Source organism: Aquila chrysaetos, chromosome 21, assembly GCF_900496995.4.
Source record: "Aquila chrysaetos chrysaetos chromosome 21, bAquChr1.4, whole genome shotgun sequence".
In the NCBI taxonomy this organism is placed as follows: domain Eukaryota; kingdom Metazoa; phylum Chordata; class Aves; order Accipitriformes; family Accipitridae; genus Aquila; species Aquila chrysaetos.
The window spans coordinates 18,323,446-18,345,670 of NC_044024.1; the positions used below are offsets into that span (position 1 = coordinate 18,323,446).

Here is a 22,225-nt window from a genome sequence, read left to right on the forward strand (position 1 = left end):
AAACACAGTTCAGAGATTTGGAATATTTATGATGCATTAATTACACATAACTAGAACTGTGTATCAAAAGCCTCGCACAGGTAGAGGACTAAAAGTAAATCAAGAGCAGGTGCAGTTTTGCAATACTTTGTTACAGTGAAAAGATAGCTGTTCCTTTTTGACGGCATGCAGCTCTCTAACACAATTAGAATATTATGTTAATAATATTGTGTTAAGTGTTAAAAAAAAGCCAATGAGAAAGCCTTTTGTGCTTTCTGCTTTTACAAGAATGCAGTATATACTGTCGGGTATGTAGAGAAGCACCTAAAGGGATAGTGTGCATTCCTCTGACCCGCGATACTAATTAATTAATTTGCTCCATGTAATCCTGCTGTTGCTTTGTGATATCCTACTCTCAACCTGGCTTAAAAGTACTTCAGCCTAGAATCAATTTGGTTTTTATGCTGGCTGCTCGCTCCCCTTGTTTCTCACCCGTTCATCAGATCATATTTTTGTCTTTCACATTTTCCTTTCCTTCCTCCAAACGTACCCAGTTAAAGTTCTGTTCAGGCTGTGCTTGCTCCGATGAGCAGACCCTCATTGATGCTTTCAAGTGAGGTCACCATGTCCTGGGAGCTTTTTGTTCTGCTCAAAAGGCTTCCACAATGCCAGTGAAGCATATTGTGCCTGTGCAGATGCTGGTGGGGAGCGCCTGCAGCACTTGTGACTGCAGGAGCAATGTCAGCGTTTGCATTTTTGAGATATATACTACATTTTCAAGCAATTCTGCTCATCTTTACTCCTGCTTTCCAGCATTCTGTCTCTCACTTCACTATTTCAACTAGGTCATCAACAGCATTATGTATTGCTCTCCCCCCTCTCCTCCATCATTCAAAGTAGGCTGTCCAGGACACAGCATTCTTGCCACGTGTGGGTCGCCTTTAAACCCTGTTCTAGAAATCTGCCTTTTAATTTGACCTATGCAAGCATATCGCCTACGTAAGTAACACTGTCACATTTTTAGAAGGGAGCAAAACATTTTGCAGTGCCACTGAAGTTTATGTGAAGCAACACAATATAGATGGTTCCCTCATGTGGAGAACTGCTGAACAAAGGCTGATGAAGTGCAAATGTCAAGAAAAAGTCTTCAAACCAGACCTTTCATTTTGGAACACAGCAGTGACAGTTATTAACACCATCAATCAGGCCGGAGCTATTATTTTGGCACAGACTCATGCCTAGTGGGACTGACATCAGCACTAGAACAAGGCCATGGTTACAGGCTAAGAGAAAGCTCTTGGGATTCATTTTCTGTTGCCTTGCAAATGTTTGGTCTCTATATTTGCAGCAACTGTGCTCAAGATTGGTTTAAACAGTTCCCAAATGCTAACTGCTACCACTCGCACAGATATAAATGACTTGAGGTTGAGAGTGGTGGAAATTCAGCCCACATATTTCTCACGGGAGGAAAGATAGAGGATGAAATTACAAGATGGTAGAAATATCTGCTAATTCTCTCCTCAGCTTTCACCACAGCAATGGAGGCAGAAGAGCAGTGAAGCTTATCGCTCAAGCTGAGCTGAAGTGTTTTTACTTTCACACAAAACCTCCCACAACGTCAATATAACTTCTATGAACACTGGATCTAATGAAGTCTGGTTTCCTAAGGACTTCCGTCTCATGGCTGACTGACTTGGGAGTTTAATAAGATCCAAACACCAAATGAAGCTTTTCCTGTGAATGGGGCATTTATTAGATCCTGAGTGGAATCTCTGGAGTTTAATAAAAGAAAGCTCATGCTGCAATATATCCTTTTGAAAGGGCGCTTTAGGTCTCTCTCCTCCAACTGGATTAATATTTTTTATGGAACATGTAGGAATTTAATTGCTGAGAAGGCTGGTGTTCCTCTACAAATTTGTGTAAAATTGGCCCAAGATTTTGATTTACTGTGAGGAAAAGAATACTGACAGACAGACAGACATACCCACACAATGTTCTCTCATTTGCTATCAATAACCAGGCTACAAAATTTCTGTATACCCTAGGGATGCAGCAAACACTAGGAGAGCGTGCACATCTGAGAAAAAGAGCAACCTAGAGATGCCTCTGGTCTAGACCAGGATCAAGCCCAAGTTCATCAGGCAGTGAAACAGAAGGATGATCCTCTCTCTTTTCCTTTCACCGTCCATTCCGGTCTCCTCCCTTAGCACTCCTGTTGCTGCTTGTGGCCAGCAGGCCCTGCCGCAGGTCCTGCCGCGGGGTGGTTCCCCCAGCCAGCCCACTGCTGGTGCAAGTTTGGAGAGCAGTTAGCAGTGCAGCAACTTGAGAAGTCAGTAGGAGTATTTTAGATCAAAGCTTATGTCCCTGATTTAGAGTACCTACAACAGTCTTCCTGGCCAAAGGGTATGGGAAAGGTAGGAGATGTAGCAGGTAATTCTGTCCTCTTCAGCTGGGCTTCAATTTGACAGAAGGAGATATTCAGTAGGCTGTGCAGCTGGGGGATCACTTAGCTCAATCTACGGGGCCTCCAGCTCAGATGCAAAAGTATAAGGTTCAACATGGGTTTATTATTCATTTAATTAACCGACAACAAAACAGCTTCCAAAGAGCAAATGAAGAATGGGAGCCAGACCTAGAAGAAGCCAAGGACCGAGCAGCAGGGGCACTCGTGAAAAGTCCGGCATTCAGATTCTGGGTGCTGTTGATTAGTGAGGTGAATATTAAAAAATACAGAACAAATGAAGACCAACACCACCTTTTGACATTCTTGAAAAACGTTTTGCCTTTAAAATTTAGCTCTTGTTCATGTTCTAGCATTCAGGGTTTCAGAGGCAGCATTTTCAAAAAATATGACCAGCTCTATCAGAATGAAAAGTACGGGAAAAACTGATTTTAATGTAGGTGTCTGTTGAAATCCTGGCACCAATGGTGAGTGTTGAGTATATACACATATATATTCATAAACCTAGCTCTGAAGAGCCATTTTCTTTAGATTTGCTCCTTATTAACTGATTGAAGAACACTAAAATCATCTGTGCTGAGAAGAAGTCATCCAAGTTTTGTACATGCTGAAATAGTACTGAGAATGCTGGCATACCATATAAACACCTCAACCGAATGTCCTTTTCCTTCTAAATTCAGATTAACATCCTCACAGTGAAGTATGAGATCAAAGTCATTCGTCAGAGCTTGGTGGTTTATTTGCCACAACACATAATCTTTTCAACCCCAGCTGTCCTTCCCTCCCCCTGGTATGAATGCAGAATACTATGCTTAAGAATGAGAAGGTGGTGAATAACAAACACAGAATGATTAATAAGAAGTGTTTCCATCAAAACTGATATTGGAATAAATGATTAAACCCTTTCATAATCAACTCATTTATTAAAGTGAATGCCTTAAAGTGAAGGCTTGTCATTTACGGTAGTTTTTGCAATGGCCAGTTACTCCATGTATTTACTTCGAGAGTATATTTTTGTACTTTGGTAAACCAAGAAATACTGATTTTGAGCAAGCCGTTGGTTTATTGTCAGAACAAATTTAGCTTTGAGAATTGATTTTATTAACGTATTTCGTAAGTCCCTCTAAACACGCAATTTGTGAGCAACCCACATTCTCTTGATGTAAATGCCATTTGTAATTTAGCCAAAAAACAATTTAAGTGGAGATGGGCCAAATTCATTTTTCATTTATGTTTATGCCATTCTGGAATAAACTCAGCAGTCTTGCAAGGATATACAATTGTTTCTGACTAAGTCAAAATATCATTCCCTTATTTTCATTGATATAATTTCAGATTAACATGCTTGACTTCAAGGGGATGTGATTATTTCATAGGCTTTTCTGGTTATCAGCAACAATTTTGGAAGAAGACTGTTGAGCAAATTTGATACAGTTACTTTTCAGAACATACATTCTCAGCATTTATTTCATGTCTGTGTTTTACTGAGTATGTGAAAAACCTCAAAAGTATGGATTTTGTGAAAAATTTCAATAAGTAGATTCACTTAAACCCCCCCAAAACAAATCCTCCAAACAAGAAATGCTTCCAAAAGCTATACGTACATCTCTATTGCAGATTGTCAACAATGTGACTTCACCTATCAGTGACAGAAAATCATACAGAAAGTGTTACTATAGTTAGGCTTACAAAATGAGACTGGCCACTTTTTAGGGACACTTTACTAAGCCATCATTTATTATGTTGTTTAGAATATTTACTGGCATGCATTCACAATTTATCTGAAGATTATCTCAATCTACGTGGTAAGAACGTATCTTGATTTCCCAGAACGCTGAAACATTTGCAAAATTTTGAGAAATGTGCAGCAATAGTTTCATGTAGGTGCTGCAGCATGGAAGCACTGGGATTGTTCATGGAAAAAAAGGTTATTTCTGTTCATATGAAATGAAGGCCCTACCCTAGCTGTATGCTGATGTCCTGAGAGCAGTATGAAGAAGAATTTGCTCTATAACATGCTTTTTCTTATCTATGATTTGGTAGAAGCCCTTTCTCCATGGTATTGGAACTACATTGTAGAGTAAGGTAAACTAAACCTGTTTCTGGCAAGTAGCCAACCTACCAAAAAATAGGATTTTAGGACTATTTAAAACTCCTTACAAATTCGGCATATTTGATTTCACCCCCAAAAGTTTACCTCTTGAATTTCATTTTGATTAAAAAAATAAAATAATTTTATTTCTGCATTTTCCAGGCCCCCTGCTGCAACTTATTTGCTAAAGGGTATTTGCATTTTTTTAAAGGAATTGAAAACGATCAAAACTCACCATTTCAGATTTAGCGAGACATTTGGTTACTGAGCAAAATGAGCAAAAATTTCAACACAAATACACAGCCGCACATTGTATAGCCAGTAAAACAATTATTTGTAAAGCCCGAGATGCAGATCACAAAGAGAAGGAAGGGAGCAGACGTTGTACCTGGCACCATTCCCTGCACCTCAGAGATATTTAATCTGGTTATTAATGCCCCAGGCAGTTGTTACATCTATCCAAGAAGCAAGCAAATGTGCTTCAGGCAGCTTTAAGTTCCACAAAGCATCGCTCCTGCCAGCTGGTATGTAGCAATAGAGGGGAGAGTCAGTGCCTCCAGCTGGGGAGCGCTGCCTGCTGTAGTGGGTTCCTGCTCATCACCTGCAGGACTGGCTTTCCTGTAAGAAGAGGTGCCAGAGCAGAAGCCAAGATGCCCACAAGCCATATGATCTTAAGACAATTACTAGGCTAGTTTAAGCTTGGGTTTAGCACAACTAAACCAGTTGACCCTGTTCTGCTTTACATGGAACAATTATGTGTCTACTGGACCACAGAGCATACAAAAGCCTGTCTATCCCAGAACTGGGAACAGGGAGGTTCCCCTGAGGAAACTGAGGTTCCCCTCCCCACATTTGCAAATACTTAGTGTGCAGTGACATGTGAAATGGAACACAGACACATTTTTCTGTTTTGACTCTAGTAATAAAATCCCCAAGTGCTTCTGTGACAACAGCATTAGATTCCATTGTTTGTCCCTCTGAAATTTGATAAGAACTACCCAAAACATTGACCCCACATTCTTCATGTATGTGAATACAAGACCATAGCCACCTGCTAGCATTCAAAGTCTACTTAGAAATGAGGAACAAGCTCTTACCAATACAGTGTATTTTAACTGTGATTTTCCAATTCTGAAGGACTGAAGAAAAGGCAGGGAGAAATGAAATGCAAAATTAACTGGATCCTGGTTATTAGCTTACATAGTCCATAATATAATTGTAGTATGTTACTTGAATGCCTCAAGATTTTTTCAAGTGCAGCTTTTCTCCCGTTTTGAAGCTGATTAATTCAAGTATTTATTGGCAAAGGCCAATCCCTTCCTTGTGCTATCCCTAAGTGTGGCTCACAGACTAGGCAAGAGTATCATTTATGTTTCTTCATGTTCATCTATATTTTTTTTTTTGGCATAAACTAGAGATAAGTGTCTTTTAGTTGTATTTCTTTTACACTGGTCTTGAAATAAGAACTGAAAAGCACTTTGAGAAATGTATTGAAATGCACTAGCTTCACTGTGATACTGCTGTTGTGTAATTACTTACTGTAATGCTCCTCCATGATTTAGAACAGACTTAGATGTAAACAGAATATATATTTTTTCCATTTAGTAGTTCAAGCAAATCAGTCTGCTGGACTAAAGGAAAGCACTCTAAACTTCTGAAGATCTATCATCTCAGAGTAGCAAGCAACTTTCTAAAGTAGTATGTATTCTTTATATAAGCCCCTCTACACATTCATATGCCATCTCCTAGAAAAAAAATCAAGTGTATAGTTTTGCATTTATATGGTACACCTTAAAATAATCATGTGAATGGAAGATCCACTCCATACTGTGCAGTCCAGAATTACCTGATTCATGCAGCATATTCTGATATACAATCCTTGTACAAGAAACTAAGTTATCTGTCTCCACAATGTGCAGGAAAGTGACAACACATGAAAACCAGGTGTCTACCTGAGTGATGTCCATTCCAGAGTCACAGCTCAATGGCTGGGTTGATGTGAGGCCGTTTGAACCTATTATTGTTGTGATCACACCGTTCTCATCAATTTTCCGAATCATGGTACCGTCAACAAAGTAAATAAATCCATGCTTATCTACAGTGATACCTGCATGAAGGGAAAGGGTAAAAACCAGTGTTAGTACTGACATCATCTAGATTAAAAAGTATGAGCTTAAAATGTTTCCTCTCCTCTTAGACTCTGAGAGTCTGTTGATTAAAAAAAGTATAACTTTTTTTTTTCCTACCCATTACTTATTTGAGGCTTATACAAACTGTATATGGAAAGATCATACCCATATATCAGACTGTCTTTACTTACAGAGAAAGAGGGAAGATATGAGGAAGAAACAGAACAAAACAGCAGAGGCATTGATTGTAATGTAATTCTATATACATAGAATTAGGCTCTTCAATAACTTTACTTCACGTCCATCACAAAGTGGGACAAGACTAGCTTTTCTAAAAACTTATCTTACAGTTGATTTTTCTTCATTTTCACTTTCTCAATTCTCATGCAGAGGCATTTTTTTTTTATTATTACTGTACCGTCTGAATTATCAGAGTGTCTGAGCAAGGAAGAAGCACCCATAGAAAATGAGACTTTTGTCGTGATACAGGCTACACATACAAATGGTGCAAACCAGGCTCTGCTTAGCAGGCGGAAGGAGTATTTGTGCTGCAGAATGTATTGCAGTGCAGTGTTGCCCAAGACAATGATCATGTACTGGAACCAGCCTCATGACACCAGTGGGCTTCAGCAGGAGGTAGTGCAGTTCTCCTACTTCTGGATCTGCAATAGCACTGAACTGCACAGGAGAGATGGACCCTGAAACAAATGCGCGAGGGCTGTGCAAAGGAAAGGTCGTGGTCCTCTGTATTTCAGTGGGGAAAGTGAGGAAGGGCTGGCTTGCTGTCTCCCACCAGCAGTGTGTGGTACAGCCATGTCACAACTCACACCCAGCCTTGTTCTGTCCCAGTCTAACACTTTCTCCCCAGTTCTTCCTGCATTCGTTAGACTTTTCTGTATTGCATGAACTGTAAGATCTTTTTTCCCTGACATGTTGAAAATACAGCTAGAAACGCACTTGTATTCATGTTAGGTTTGTGAAATCCTTGCTACCAAAACCGCTCAATTTCTTGCTTTAAACAACTACTTCGTAATTTCCCATTTAAAGTTGCATAACTTCGCAATTATAGCAGCTGCTGTGCACAGCCAAGCTATTTTAATAATGAATTTATGTTCTGCTACACTGAAATGAAAGGCAGAGGACTTGAACAGATGGTTTGGACAGTGGCTTATATGGTTCTTGATTTCGTCCCCTGCATTTAGCACAACTGAAGGCTGCATGTACTCCGAGTTTACAAAACACTTGTCTGCACGCCCGTTTAGGATCTCACACGGCAATTCCACACGCCATTAAAAAATTAAAAAAACCCCGAAACTGAACTCCTTCACCTCCCAGCCCCATTTCCTTATACTTAATTTAATTTCTTTAAATATATAGGCGCATTTGTAGCTGGGGCCAAGGGAGAGTAAGCAGTCTGGGGGGCAGGGGCAGGACCAGGCGGCCCTAATGGGGAACATGCATCTTCCACGGGGCTGGGGGAAGGGAGGACAGTCTCCCAAGGCCCCTAAATAACCCTGTACCCGGCAGCTGGAAATACCTAGGGATTGAGTTTGAGTTACATACACATTTGAGTGTAATACACTTTCTGTTACGGCGTTAACACTCAGTGGCAGGGTCCCAAGACAAACTGCCCGTGACCGCTTCTTTTCGAAGAGAAAGCGGGAATAATGTCCGCACCAGTTGCCCTGTCACGGCCAGGAGGTTCAGCGAGGGCTCGACGTTCCCCTCCGCCACAGCAGGCTGACCTCCTCTGCCTGAGGGTTTCCAGCCCTTACTCTGGCTGAGGGGGAGGCCCTGAGCGAGGCCGCGAAGGCCTCGCAGGGGGACGGGGTGGGGGTACGGCCTGCCATCACGTCCCCCGCCGCCCCGTTCCCGGCCGGGGCTGCCTCTTCACCACAGGTGACGTTCAGGCGCCTTGCGAAGGTCTGAGGGTATCGTCACAGAAAAAATCCAAAGGCAACAGCAGTTAACTTCAGCAGCTAGCGCTCCTACTACATCCAGCTTTCAGGCTATCTGTCGGCACAGTGTTGGTAGTTGACGTGAATTCTTTAAATTGTCAGTTCAAGTGTATTCATCTGGCTGTGAACTGCCGTTAGACGAGGGGTATTCGCCATCCTGTCACCTTCTCCATCCAGGACAAAAAATGCCCACGGATTGCTGAAGTGCCGCAGGGTACAGGGTTAGGCCACATCGCTTCGTTATGTGAAACGCTGGTCACCGAAATGTCCAATTCAGTGACAGGTGTCACCTGGGAGACTGAAATCACCTGGGGGGCCTGGATGGGTCAGCTGGGGGAAATCTGGGAGGTTATAGAAAGGCTAAAGGAGAAGCAGACATCTTGGGGCCTAACTCCTTGCGGGCCTGTGAGCTTGCAGATCATACCTCCTTGGTACCGGCTCCTTCAGAGGATTTTTATTCTTTAATTAGAGAGTAACAGTGCTTTTGGAAACCACAGAATGACTAAATGCAAAAGGCCAGAATTAGGGGTGCCTGCAGGGCTGGAGCTAAGGGCCTGCCACCCCTTCAGAAACAAAGGCTAGGTGTGCAAAGCAAGCTGTAAAGTCTCTTTTGATACAACTGAGCTGCTAAAACATTTACCCTAAAACCACAACCACAGCAGAAAGACACCCAGCCTGTTTATTAATGACCATCTAAACAATTATTATATAAATCTGATGAGGTTTTTCCAAATGTTATTCTGAGGGAATGCACATGGCAGAAGCCAACAGAACAAACCACACTGCACCTTCTGCGGTGCATCTAGAGGTCTGCAGAGGTTTTCATGACAACAGTTCCCAAAGGCCTGCGTTGTGATCTGCAGTTTAGTTTGTACAGGGATAAATTTTCTCTTCAGAAAATGAGAAGGGTTGTGGTGACTCTGCTGCCACAGTTTGGGGCCACAGAGCAGGTGGAGCTGGGCTCTGAGGCACCTGCTGCTGTTCTTGCTGGGATGCTCAGGGGCTCCTGCCTGGGCTCTGTCCTGCTCTGATCACCTTTACGCTGTAAAGCTGAAGCATGCTAAGGGATTATTAGTAAATGGAAAAGCTGCTAGGAAATTGTTTTAGGGTTTTTTCTTCAGGGATGTGTGAAGGTTGGATACAAAAGTCTGTTCAGGCCCAGCCTCCTACTACTTTCTTGAGAGTCTCTTCAAGACTCCTTTTTGAGAAGAAAAAGCCATGCTGGACTGCTGTGGCAGGGAAGGTGTGAGGAGCAAGGACCACCATATGTGATTGTTGTGGTGTGCGTGCAGCTATGATTGTTGGGCGTGTTTTTAACCTTACTGATATTGCATTGTGGAGCAATATTAGATGAGATTTGATTTGCTTTCCAGTGTGGTTCACAGACTCAAATGAGAAACCTGATGTGGGTGGGAACTACAGCACATGTGCTGTGTCTTAGTCTGCCTTTGCAGAGGGGTGGTTCTGCATGGTAAGCAAGGAGCTATGCCTCTCACCTGGGTAGTGCAGCCCTGGATCGGATCCATGCCATGGATAACACAAGGCCAGGATCTATCACTAGGGCAAGTGCATCTTCTGTTTTACGCAATTTCCCTGTGAACAGATGGCTGTGTTGGCTGCAAACCATCCATTATATAAAAATCAAAAATTATGCTGCAATGAAATAAAGCTACTCAGCTGTATTGCTGAATGGATTTCAAACACTGACTATATAAGAAAATCAAAGATCCTTTAATGTTGATAGTGTACATTTTGCTCTCCAGCCATTGCAGAAAGGTAATCTACCTGCAAGGGAAGTACATATGCCAGTGTGATGGCATAAACAAGCCCATGTCTTCAGTATTTGTACTAAAGATAATAAATTCCTGGTACTTCCTAATAAGCCAGTTTCTTCAAGTACCAGTGTACATGCATTCAACAGTGAACTACTGCTTCCAGTGCTTACTCTTGCATACTAAACCAACATGACTTTACCTAGTTGAAAAACATTACTTATGCATTTGTCTTGTTGACAAATACCCTACATAAGGCATCCATTGGAAAACAAAATACAGATTTGTGGCTAAACCGTCCCAATTTATTCACTATTAAAGTTGTATTCATTAACGCTCCTGTCACATCTTGCATGATGCTTCACATAATCTGTACTCCAAGAGCTTATTTTTAATCCTTTTCTGACGTACAGTGTAATGCAGAATCAAATCACACGCAGCACTTCAATTGTGCTTTAATCACCGAGGAACTCGGAGAGGAAACATGCACATGCTGAGTGTAATGAATTGCACTGAATGCAAGTAGGAACACTGCTCACTCCATAAGTGAGTAAAAAAAGGTCATTTTTAGGTATCTTTGTACAGTGAATGAGATGTAGTTCGTATTAGGCTCTCAGACTGGTTCTGTTTTCTTAAGGAACTGTAGCACTAAACTGTACGCCCAACTGATGCTGTCTTTGTGTGCAAATGTGACCTATTGCACAAATGACAGACTTAACCTTGCTTGGATATGAGATTCCTCATTAAACACTGATGTCTGAGTAAGGACAAAATCAACTTGTGCAAGGATTTAGTCTTGTTCTTTACCTCAGGGCTGAGCACAATCTCTTTTTCTGAGTAACATGCTTGTACTGAAGGATTGCTTTTAGTCATGTTTAGTCACTGGGACTGTCTTACATAGGACTAGATTTTGTACCTGAATGTAAAACAGTAGCTCTTATGAATATCTGTCTCCAGTAGATTTATGTGCAGACATCTTGAAACAATATTTATAACACCCAGAGGTCTTTTAATCAGTACCATTTAAATTCCGTTAACTAACATTAAAAATGAATGGCTGCTAGTGCAATTGCACGTGGCTCCTAAGTGTCATCACTAGAAAGACTTCGCAGAAAAAGTTTTGTTCTTTATAACTGTTTTCTACACAAAATAGTACTTAGTACATGGGCTGGGTACAACCATGATAAACACAGAAGGCTGACTATAACCTCTCATCTTACATGCTCTCAGGACTAATTTTGATTAAGGGGTTACTTCCCTTGACAGATCTGCCTTAGTGCACATATGTACATGATTACAAATGCAAATAACACTTTGAAAGCAAACTGATCACTTTTCTGTGTAGTTCTCATAGATATACATTCAAAATACATATGATTATTATACATATATCTTTCAGTCCAGAAATTTTGGCATTTCAATGTTAATGGAGCTAAGCTTATAGTGCTAAAAATATGGATTAAAAGTAATACAGTAAATTCCCTATTAAGATCTTTTATTTTCTCCCCCTCCCACCCCCCATCATAGCCTGCACTTGCATTCTAAGAGACACTTTCTGAGAACAAATCCTTTTAAAACACATCAGTAAATATCAGCTAGAGCTATATGTTGCCCACTTTTGGAAATTCTACTTTTTGCTTAGCTAAAAACTTTGCAAATGAGCATTTTACATTGAAAACTTCTAATTGAACTTCTGAAGAATTTGTAAAAGAAAACCTAAAACTACTGGTGAGGACCAATAAAAGAGAATGTCACCTTCTGCTGAAGAAAAACTGTATTTAGAAGGAACTTGCGACTCTCATAAAACTTTTAATAGGAAGAAGTGAATCAAATTGGTTAATTACCATTTTATGGTTGGTAAAAGGGCAAATTACATGCCATCCATTTCTAAACATCTAAATGTCTCCAGTGCTTTTAATTAAAGCTGCCATCTAGAAACTACTAAAGCAATTTTATGCAATTAGTTATTTATAGGTTACCATAATACACCACTCAAAATATGATTCAAGTGATTTGCAGTCTGTTGCTTTGTGATCTTTGTCATCTTTACTTCATTACTGTCTAACTACTAGCGGCAAAATATCCAGTAGTTCTTTGTCAGCTGGAACATGACTTCAGTACTTGCTCTTGAGTGTTGTTCTCTTTAGATGCATAACAGTAGAGCTGGAGCAAACAGCACTTTTAACTACTGACTGTGAATGAAAATGTCCTGCTTCCAGTCTGAGACATGACAACTGGGGTCATCCTGCTGACAATGGTTTGCAGAAAAGTGTATAACTTATGTGTTCCGATGAAGGTTGGATGAAAGTTAGGAAAACTTGCTGTCCAAAAAGTTTACCTTAAACGTTCTACAAGATTCCCAGACTTCTGAAATCATAGGTAGCTAAGGCTACTGAAGAGGGAAATAAGGAATAATTTTGCTGAATCAAAAATGGCATGAGATGACTTTTTTTGCTTGTTCTATGATGCATACAGGACAATGATTCAAGGCTGCAAATCACCTTGGTTTGTCTACTTCTTATGTTATATATTGCTAATGAAACATCTCACCCCATTCTACTCTCCTTTTTGATTTGTGTGGAAGGGTTGAAAAGGTCTTAGGAATTTATAGAATAGCAAAGATTGCCGAATAAATAGTATTGATCATTACCTGTGACGAAGGGGTCTTGTTTTCACAAAAGGCTGTATTAGGAATTTGGTGTGCATCCTACTGAAGGTAACAGGAATCTTTTAGCTGAGCAGGAGCAGGCCTTAAATGGGCTACTGTCATTTGACAAATGTAAAGGTTTAATCTGAGCAGTTGTTCTTACAGCTTTATTTACTTTAGAAAGTATTGCTGCAGATGGTGAGCAACAAGACTGATTATTTCAGGATGGAAGCTACTGGGGCGAACACGTTTTCAAAACCATGATTTTTTTAGTAGTGTTTCCTTAGTAATTTCAAGCAAAATGAATAAAACTACACTGCAGAACTGATTTTTAATTTAAGCTTTCATTTGTGTTGCTAGTTCATGGCCATGGGTCTGAGTGAAAAAGGTTCTTTGCTACAGCTGTGTATAAGTTATTGTTATGCACGGGATTTAGAATTTACTCCAATCTTCTACGTTTCCCTGGTACGTACGTACTTTGAGGTCACTGCACTGCATTCAAGTACTCTGTACTCAGTGTGCAGTTTTTAATTTCTTGAGGCATTGACTGTACACATAGCTTGCACAGTGTGTGCATCTATCTTCTAGTTCTAGAGTCTGATCTGGACCCAAGAGTCAAAAAGCAGACACTGCAGGACCTTAGATGCTTAAATCTTTGGATTTAGTGTTTGGGCTTCCAAATGTTGTAAATCACTTCTGAGGCTGAGTTCCATCATTGGAGGGACTTACTATTTTCACAAAAGTTACTTAATTTATGTTTCTACCAGGGCTGTCCTGTGTGAATGCTCTGAGTTGGTCACAAATACAAGGTAATTGAAATCGGATGTTAATCTAAGACATTTTTCTTAGTGTACTGACTGGGAGACACTGTAGCTCAGCAAAAATGTGGTAACTTGATCGTCTCAGCCTCTCACTGCTTCTGTCAATTAAGCTTGCAAAGTCAAATCTATTTACATGTCTAAAGCCCAGTGATTTCAGAAGGGCAGGGTAGGTAAGTGTTTAATGCCTTTCATCCAGGCATTGGCTTTGCAGTGCTAAGTAGAACAACTCCCAGGTATTTCTATTAATTTTAGTGCTGCTTACTGCTCCAATACTCAATGACTAATCTCATTAAAATTGGGACACTATCCCTTAGTGCCTTATTATAAGTACTAATCCAGAATGTTTACATGATAGTGTTGGTGACTAGATGTGCCATAAACACTTTTTATCAAAAAAATCCCCAAATCCACCAAACAGAATTCCCCACCCCAAAATTAAAATCTGTTACTTGGTAAAGTTCAAGTGATTGGAATTCAGTCAATGATTAATATCCTGTGTAGTTACTTCTTCATTTTCAATATCTTCTTGTGTAATAAATGTGTTCAGCTTGTCACAGATCTTATTTTATGTCCCCACCTTGTATCATTTCACATTCTGCTTAAGTACTTGGTCATCTATTACATGACTCATTAGTCTGAGATCTCTACAGAATTAAAGAAAGTTGCAGTAAAAATAATATATTGAAGTTCAAATTTCAACTACATCACCCATGCATGCTTAAAAGCATCTTTCAAAGTCAGCTCAACATACAATAGTGCAAGATTAATGTTCACTAAGCCCCATCTCTAGTCCTTCACTGAGATGCGGGAAGAGACTGAACAAAGCTACACGTGTTTGTTACCTGCAAAATAAAAGCTGTGGAAAGCAGATCAAATCATAATTGATCAGTGTGACTTTGTGATGTTTTCCTGTCTGGCGTTTAGTTCCTGATCATTAGGCAAAGGCAGACTTGCCAAATAAAGATAATGAGAAATAAAAGTTGATGAAAGATTTCAATCATTAAATTATAATCTAGGACTCTCCCAAAACCTACCTGCATGCCCACAGAAGTAGAGAAATTGTTATGAGTTCAAAAAAAGTTAAAACAGCATTTGAAGCAACTTTCCTTCAGAAAAGAAAGAGTATTTGAATTTCCACTTATTAACATACTTCTGAGGATGTTACCAAACAGGATTAAGTTTCACAAGTGTTACACAGTAGGTATTTCTTATCAATTTTGCAAATGGATAAACTGAGTCATATCGATAAGCCCTTATTCAGAGTCACAAGCAGCCGGTAGCAAAAATGAGAATACAACTTCTGAGCTGTAACTAACCAAGGTCAGATGGCCACTAAATGGAGTTCTTTCTCAGATCTTACCTTTCTAACAAGTAAGAGGTAAATTTATTTTTCATTTATAATGAGGAAAAAAAGGAATACTCAAGACAAAACTACGAAGGTAGATGGGAAAAAAAAAAAAGCTAAATTTTTTCTCTATCAGCTTAAAAAATAAATGCTAATCTTCTCTGGCCATTGAGTAATGTAAGTGATTATATTTAATAATCTCTTTGCAATTAATTTGTCTTTATCTGCATTATCAGGTACCTTTTTTTGCACTGTAAAAATCTGAGGTGAAAAATTAGAAGCAATTAATTTATTTCTGTGGTCAAATACTACATAATATTATGTTACTTTGTGTTCAAGTATTTTTAAACACGGATAAGATGTTGGTGAGTCTGTGGACTCACCAAAATTTTTGTCAGTGTTTCGTGCCTTCTAGAAAAAATATTTCTGGTATACTGTTTGAATGTTATTTCAGGAGAAATGTGACATCTTCTGACTTGACAATTATTCCAAGAACAAGCAAAGTAAGGGATCCCAAAGAATCTCTAAAACTGTATTTAAGTATGTGAGACTTTTAGGTTTCTTAATAAGTCATGATCTATGGGTACCAGGCAGGTATTTCCTACTACTTTCCAAGGTTATTCAACCTCCTACAGTTTAGGGGAAAACAAGGACATGTACTTATAAGGTCATTATGATAATACACAGCTAATTGTTCATACTGTGCTGGTGACTACAGGTTGATGCTGCTTTTTGCTAGGCCCTGTACAAAAGGGCATGTCGCAGTCCATAGTTCTTGAGATTAAAATCCAAAACATAACAAATCTGACAATTTTAAACTGATGTAATTTGGAGTAGATGCATAAATCAAAAGCAGCTGGGAGCCAAAACCTGAATTTGCCAATATATGAGCCATTGTCTGCTAACAGTTTATTTTTTTAATGTTTGCTAGCTGCCCCTGAACTCACGAATTGAACTTTTATTCCTCTTAATTTCTTTATGACTAGAACCTTCTGTTAAGGAAGCCAGCTATGCATGGGTATTTTTAAAGTAAATAGCATATTAAAAATTTACACCAACATACTACCCCAATAAGAAAATAAGATGGAACTACTAATTGTATTGTAATTAGATATAATCAATTGTAATCAGCAATAAAACATCGATCATTTTCCTGCTAAAGGATCTGAACCCCTTTGTTTTCTACTATTTTTAGAATTGATTCATTACATTAATTAGCTGCCTGAAGATTAACATTTATTTGTACTTACCTCACACTTACCTTCTATCATTAAAGACATGTTAAAGTCACTCTATAATTACAACGTGTCTCTTGCTAAGCCTTAGAACAGGATTATTTGCTTGTCTTAGAGACGTTTCTGCCTGGATATACATTCTAATTTGCTACTGATATACAGCCTTCCTTTATTAGCTTACGAAAAATAATCAAACCCCTTCCTTAGAGCTAGTCATTAGGAGAGAGTGGTATGCTACGGGGGAAGCATGCTAAAAGCCCAGCAGGGCTGTGCCACAGGAGCTGTGGAGTACCCTTTGTTCCAGGGATTTCAGTGGGAGTTGAGGGTGATCAGCTGCTTTAGAGCACCAAATCCAGAGACTTTATCACAGTTCTAATGCACACTGCAAGGGGATTAATTGTGGCGCTGGTGGGGATTCAAGGCTTCGCACGCATTTTGCCTGTGACAATACGGGATGTATTTGGACAGGAAGGCTGCAGCAAAATGCTTATTTCATGTGCAGTAGGTGAGATGCTCATATTTTGCAAAGTGCATTTAATAAGGAAGGACAAACTAGACTTCCAAATAAACCTGATTTTGCTGACTGTCTGACCTGAACAGCCCTGACTTGATGTGTATGAGTAAGCTCCATTAACATTACAAGAATCACCTGAATGCATAAAATCTAAAAAATGGACTTTGTGATCATAGTATTTGCTTAAAAGTTAAATATAATTACATGCTGCCACCCTGCAATTGAAAGGTAGTAAGAGGAGTGTTGCCACACAAGGAAAGAGTATTTCAGAGGATGCTAGCTGGAGCCTGCTGCTCCCTCATAAAGGACTGGCTGTATTAAAAACATGAGTAAGCTTTATGAAATGATTTGGCTTGCTTATAGTTGGTTAAATTATCACCTCAGACCCGTTTTTGTACATCCAGTTGCATCTGAGTTTCTAAATAATGGAAGGAAAAGACAGATGGCCAACACCGAGTACTTCAGATATGCTCTTTTCTTACCTCTTGGACTGTTGAGAGAGGCCTCGGATGCCTTTCCGCCATCTCCACAGTGACTCTGGTCAAACGGAAGGCACTGATCACCTGTTCCTGCCACCACGTCTGCGTTTTTTGCCAGATCCTTTGTTTCAATGAGAGACTTTGCTTTGTAGACTTTTCTGGTGTTAGTATCTGACAAGTAAAGGGATTCTGACACCGGATCGATGGCCAAGTAATATTTATGTGCAGGGCTTGTACTAAAACAGAAGAGAAGAGCATCAAAGTTAAGTTGTTTTTCTTTTTAATCTCTGTTCGTGGCAGCATAACAATTGTATTCTACTTATCTGTAGACATCTGTTCAGTGATCTGGAGATGACAGAGGCATAAGTGAGACCAGCTTTAATGTAGCTTACGCAGGCACTGCTGCTGCTAAGGAAGGAACTAGTACTGGCTGCAGAGCCTGACCAGCCAGCTATGTATCAGTGAGCTTATGCAGAGAGTGGTATTGGTGGAGTTAGTCTGTCCATCAGTACCAAGCCACCCAGTATAAAGCCAACTGGAGTGACTTCAGCTTAGTTATAATTATTACTATCAAAAGCAAGGTCATTTTTCTATACCTGATAAGTTCTAGTACTCTTGGCACTGAAAACAAATCTATGAGTTGCAGCAAAGTGAATCACAGACTGTTCTATATGGGCACAAATACCCACTCTTGGTTATTTTTATCTGTTTCTAAACCTTAGGAAATAGGAAGGTGTGAAATATGGTGCCTTAATTCATGCCGACTGTATTGTCAGGAGCACGGCAGAAGGCCAAGTAGTGTCAGTGCAACTAGGCATGAATTAATGCACCATAATTCATGCACTGAAGTGCCTTATTGAGATTATAAAATGTTATTTAAAAAAAATATTTACATATGTTAATTAAATGGTGAGGATCATAAATTCTAATCAGAGAACTGGGCTGCATCTTATTAACCAGTAAGACTTTTTGTTTCTTTTTCAATGCAAAGTTAATTTCCAGTTTGAGGAAATTGTCTAAGCACGTGGCAAACCAAGCTGGTGTCCTGAGCCTGGTGAGACTGCTACGTAGCCCTGATTATAAAATAAAATAAAAATCCAGGTAAGTGTAGATCCTTTAAATCACACAGTTGATTACTGAAATGGTGGGAGATAGGCACAGGCAGAGGGGTGGCCAATGCCTGGCAGAGTGTTAGGTGCTCAGACAGTGGTTTTATCACTGCCGTGTTTCTCTGGTGGGAGGATGAGGTTTCTGACAGGCGACTATGCTAGACACTGACCTGCCCACATCCCCTGTAACTCTATATGGGACTTCCCTATTTGCTCCGCAGATTAAAAAGATGGTCAAATTATTTTTTTTTTTTTTTTGTTAGAGACATTTTACTACATTGGTACAATTGACTAACACTTAAGACTGCTGCAACAAAGTTAGGAAATGAGTTAGTCCTCTCAGCTTTGTCAGTTCTGTTTGTGGTGGGTTTGACAACGCTCGGCGTACAGGTCCTTCTGCAGGGCTCGGTTTTTGTGCCACAACAAACCAGGAAAGGAAGAATCTAGAATAAAATAGAACTGAAGAACTGGCAGAGGCTCCAGGACAGACATGTAATGTCTGAGGTAATACTGACTTAATCTACTGACTTGATTTCAGGTTGATGGAGCCTCTTTAAACATGATGTTTTTGCTTGGCTGAGGCAGATATTAAGCTTTATTAGTCATCTATTACACAGTTCTACCTTACTGAGCAATGTTGCAAAACAATGTAAAAATTACTTGCTAATATCTTTTATTTTAGGAATCCACTGAGTACTCTATATATTGCTAATAAACTTCTAACAGATGATCAGCTGAAATCTTACTTCCATTTATAAGTGATAAAGCTAATGCTGTACCACAGTAAATACGATAGAGCTTGGGCCCATTTCTCTTGGTTCTCATTCTCCATCCAAAAGGGGACAGAAACTACTCAGCATCTCTGAGGATTGGGCTACAAGCTGGACTAGCTTAAAGCTGACCTTGGTCACAAATGTTTATAAAAGACAGAAGGGGGAAATATAAGGAAAGATATTCCCACAGTTGGGGAACAGATGTGAAGCCCAGTCTGAGGAAACATAGGGAATGAGAGGATAGTGGTAGGATGAAACATGAGTAAGAGGATGAGCTAAAAAGCAATTAATGCCAAATAATGTATCATGAGCATTATAAAATTTTGTTTGTTGAAAACATTAAGAATCATTTGTGTTCTCTGGAGTGAGCTCAGAAGATACTGGCCAGCCAAAAGATGACTTTTTAATAAAATATCTCTGTGGAAAAAGTTGCAAGGAGAATTCTACATGTTGAATAAACATATTGTTCATCATGCAGAAACCGCACAGAACCAGGGGTCATTATATACTCTCCTTGTAAACACACTTGCTGTCATCCTTGTCATTACATTTAATAGACCTGCTGTTAGAAATTTCTTGATGTTTATGCTTAAAGCCTTGCATACTAAAATGTTTAAAGAGTATTAGTAAAAAATAGAACAAAATAAAATACTTGCTATCTTTGCAGAAGTTTGCAATCAAATCTAAATCTATTTAAATTAGCCTATTAAAAACTATATCAAGTAGACTAGGATTTACAATGAATCATTCCAGAACAGGTTATTACTATCCTGTAGTAAAATTTTTCACTGTAACCTCAAAGCCTAGTTTCCATTTTTACCAGTTCTTAAACAGCTTTGTTATTTCTTATTAAAATCTTGATGACAAGAAAAATGGGATAAGTTGTTTTTAAATAGTCAAAAATAAGATCAGTGGCCTTCTCTGTTTACTGGTGTCCAAACTCTATCCATTTTTACACAGTGTTTTCCTTGTCCTGGTAAAAAGAACCCTTTCCCCCTGCTCTTTTGGAGATTAAAATTTATGTTGAGGAACTGGATTTTGAAGCCTTTTCCTGCTTGGACTGTCATGAGCCTCTGACATCTTTTAGTTGTTGCTTCCATGTGTTTCTCTGAGCATCCTAGAAATTTCCACCATGACTATGGCCTTTACAGCCTCAAGAGAATGGCATACAGTGGGACTGCTGAGTACTCCCCTGTAACTTCAAAGACTACATTAACTTCACGTGATTTCCTCCAATTTTCCACAGATTTCACTTGGACAGAATACTGACAGAGGCAATTACTGTTGTAATTAATAGGGCTGGGGTACTTGAGTATTGTCATAACTTGATTTCATTAAGGTTTAAGTTCATCTCAAGAAACTAGTACTAGTGAGCAAGTATTAAAAGAATTCTACTTTACAAAAGAAACCCCTGAATTTTAAACCTGATTCATGTTCTGAATGCGTTACAGAGTAAGTAATTCAATTTGCTGCTTTAGTTTGCAAGGATACTGGTCAGTTTAAAGCAAATGGAAACAATCTTTCAGCTAAAAAAACAGAACCTTGCACTTACCAACTAGGAATTACTCTTTTTAAGTTTTCATTGTAAAATATATGAGATGTGACATCATCTGTAAGTAGGCTGGCAAATAATCTACAGTATTCAAAAAAATAAAGCAAGTAATTCCAACCAGTACTCTCATCCTGCAAACACACGTTCAGTCCACACTCCGCTTCCTACTACGCCATGAAGTTATCAGCTTAGGTTGTACTAGTGCTGGTTTATTTATCTCATTTAAGTACTCAAATGCTAAGAAGTTTGTTTCTAAGGATACAGAGTGCCTTGCTATCTCTTTCTAGCATGCAACAGCATTTCTGCAGCTGGACTGTTATAACCAATCCCCACACTGTCTGTCACAGAGGCCTAATGAGCAACGTTCATTCTTTTAAAGAAATCCCTACATTGCAATGCCAAAATGCTACCTGGAAAGGGGGGAAGACACTTGCTTTTGCTTTAGCTAGAGAAGCAAGGACTGAGCTGTGACACGGCATCCTCAGTTCTGGGGTCTGCTGTGCACCCTCTGTAGTAACTGTGGCAGATTTTAAAGTTCCTAGTATCCTAGAGCTGCTAAAGTGCAGTCCTCTTGTGTGACTCCAAAGCCTTTCTTATTATTTTTTTGTTGCTAAAACTCTAGTATCCTTGGCTGGCTATATCTATGATCATTCAAACACCATGTGGAATGAATATGACAGCTATGAAATGCATTCCCAGCTTTTGGGTTTAAACCTCTCCATCTCTGCTTGTGATCAGCAAACTGATTTTTAGAGGGAGACTTCATTCCTTCAAAGGGAACAAATCAAACCTACTTTACTCTAAACAAAAGTGAATTTGATTAACATTTGTATTTATTAAATTCAGAGTGTTTCTCTATATCCAGACTTCTAAAAGGACTTTTGTAAGACTTTCCTTGAACATGGTTCACATATTACTGTTACTGTGTTTTACTTACCTGTGTCTCGTGTCTCTATTCCTAGCAAGATAGATCAGTTCAGGTTTAAAAAAAAAAAAAAAAAAGAAAAAGACAAGAAATGTTAGTCCTCAACAAAACTGTATTCTTTGCCTGACTGTTCACAGAGCTGTATCCCAATAACAAAACATTGTTTATCCTGTTACTCAGTATTATTTCTTTCTCTCAAACTGCTTCCTTTCCACTGCCTGAAAATTGCCAAGTTAATTCTGAACAATCAGCACACATCATCACCAGCAATGTTAGCTAGTGGGAGATTCATGGGTGTTAAGAAAGAGAAATCTAGTGTAGCACTGTCCAAAATCTTTCCTGCCTTCCCCTCTGGGCCTGAAAGGGAAGGGGAAGCTGGAGTCATAATTACAGGGGAGTCGTTAACAGTGGCACAGGCCCAGCCTGCGACAGGT

The 22,225-nt window shown here is 39.4% G+C and overlaps 1 protein-coding gene across 9 annotated transcripts in view; it reads right to left on the reverse strand.

Annotated features, from left to right (window-relative positions):
- The window catches only part of TENM1 (teneurin transmembrane protein 1), a 349,493-nt gene that overhangs the window by 43,247 nt on the left and 284,021 nt on the right, over window positions 1–22,225 (reverse strand). For all 9 annotated transcript variants that reach the window (XM_041119091.1, XM_041119089.1, XM_041119090.1 and 6 more), the window contains 3 exons: window positions 21,804–21,824; window positions 17,436–17,668; window positions 6,485–6,639 (listed from right to left, as the gene is read on the reverse strand). In XM_041119091.1, coding sequence (XP_040975025.1) covers window positions 6,485–6,639; window positions 17,436–17,668; window positions 21,804–21,824 — 409 coding nt within the window. The remainder of the gene's footprint in view (window positions 1–6,484; window positions 6,640–17,435; window positions 17,669–21,803; window positions 21,825–22,225) is intronic.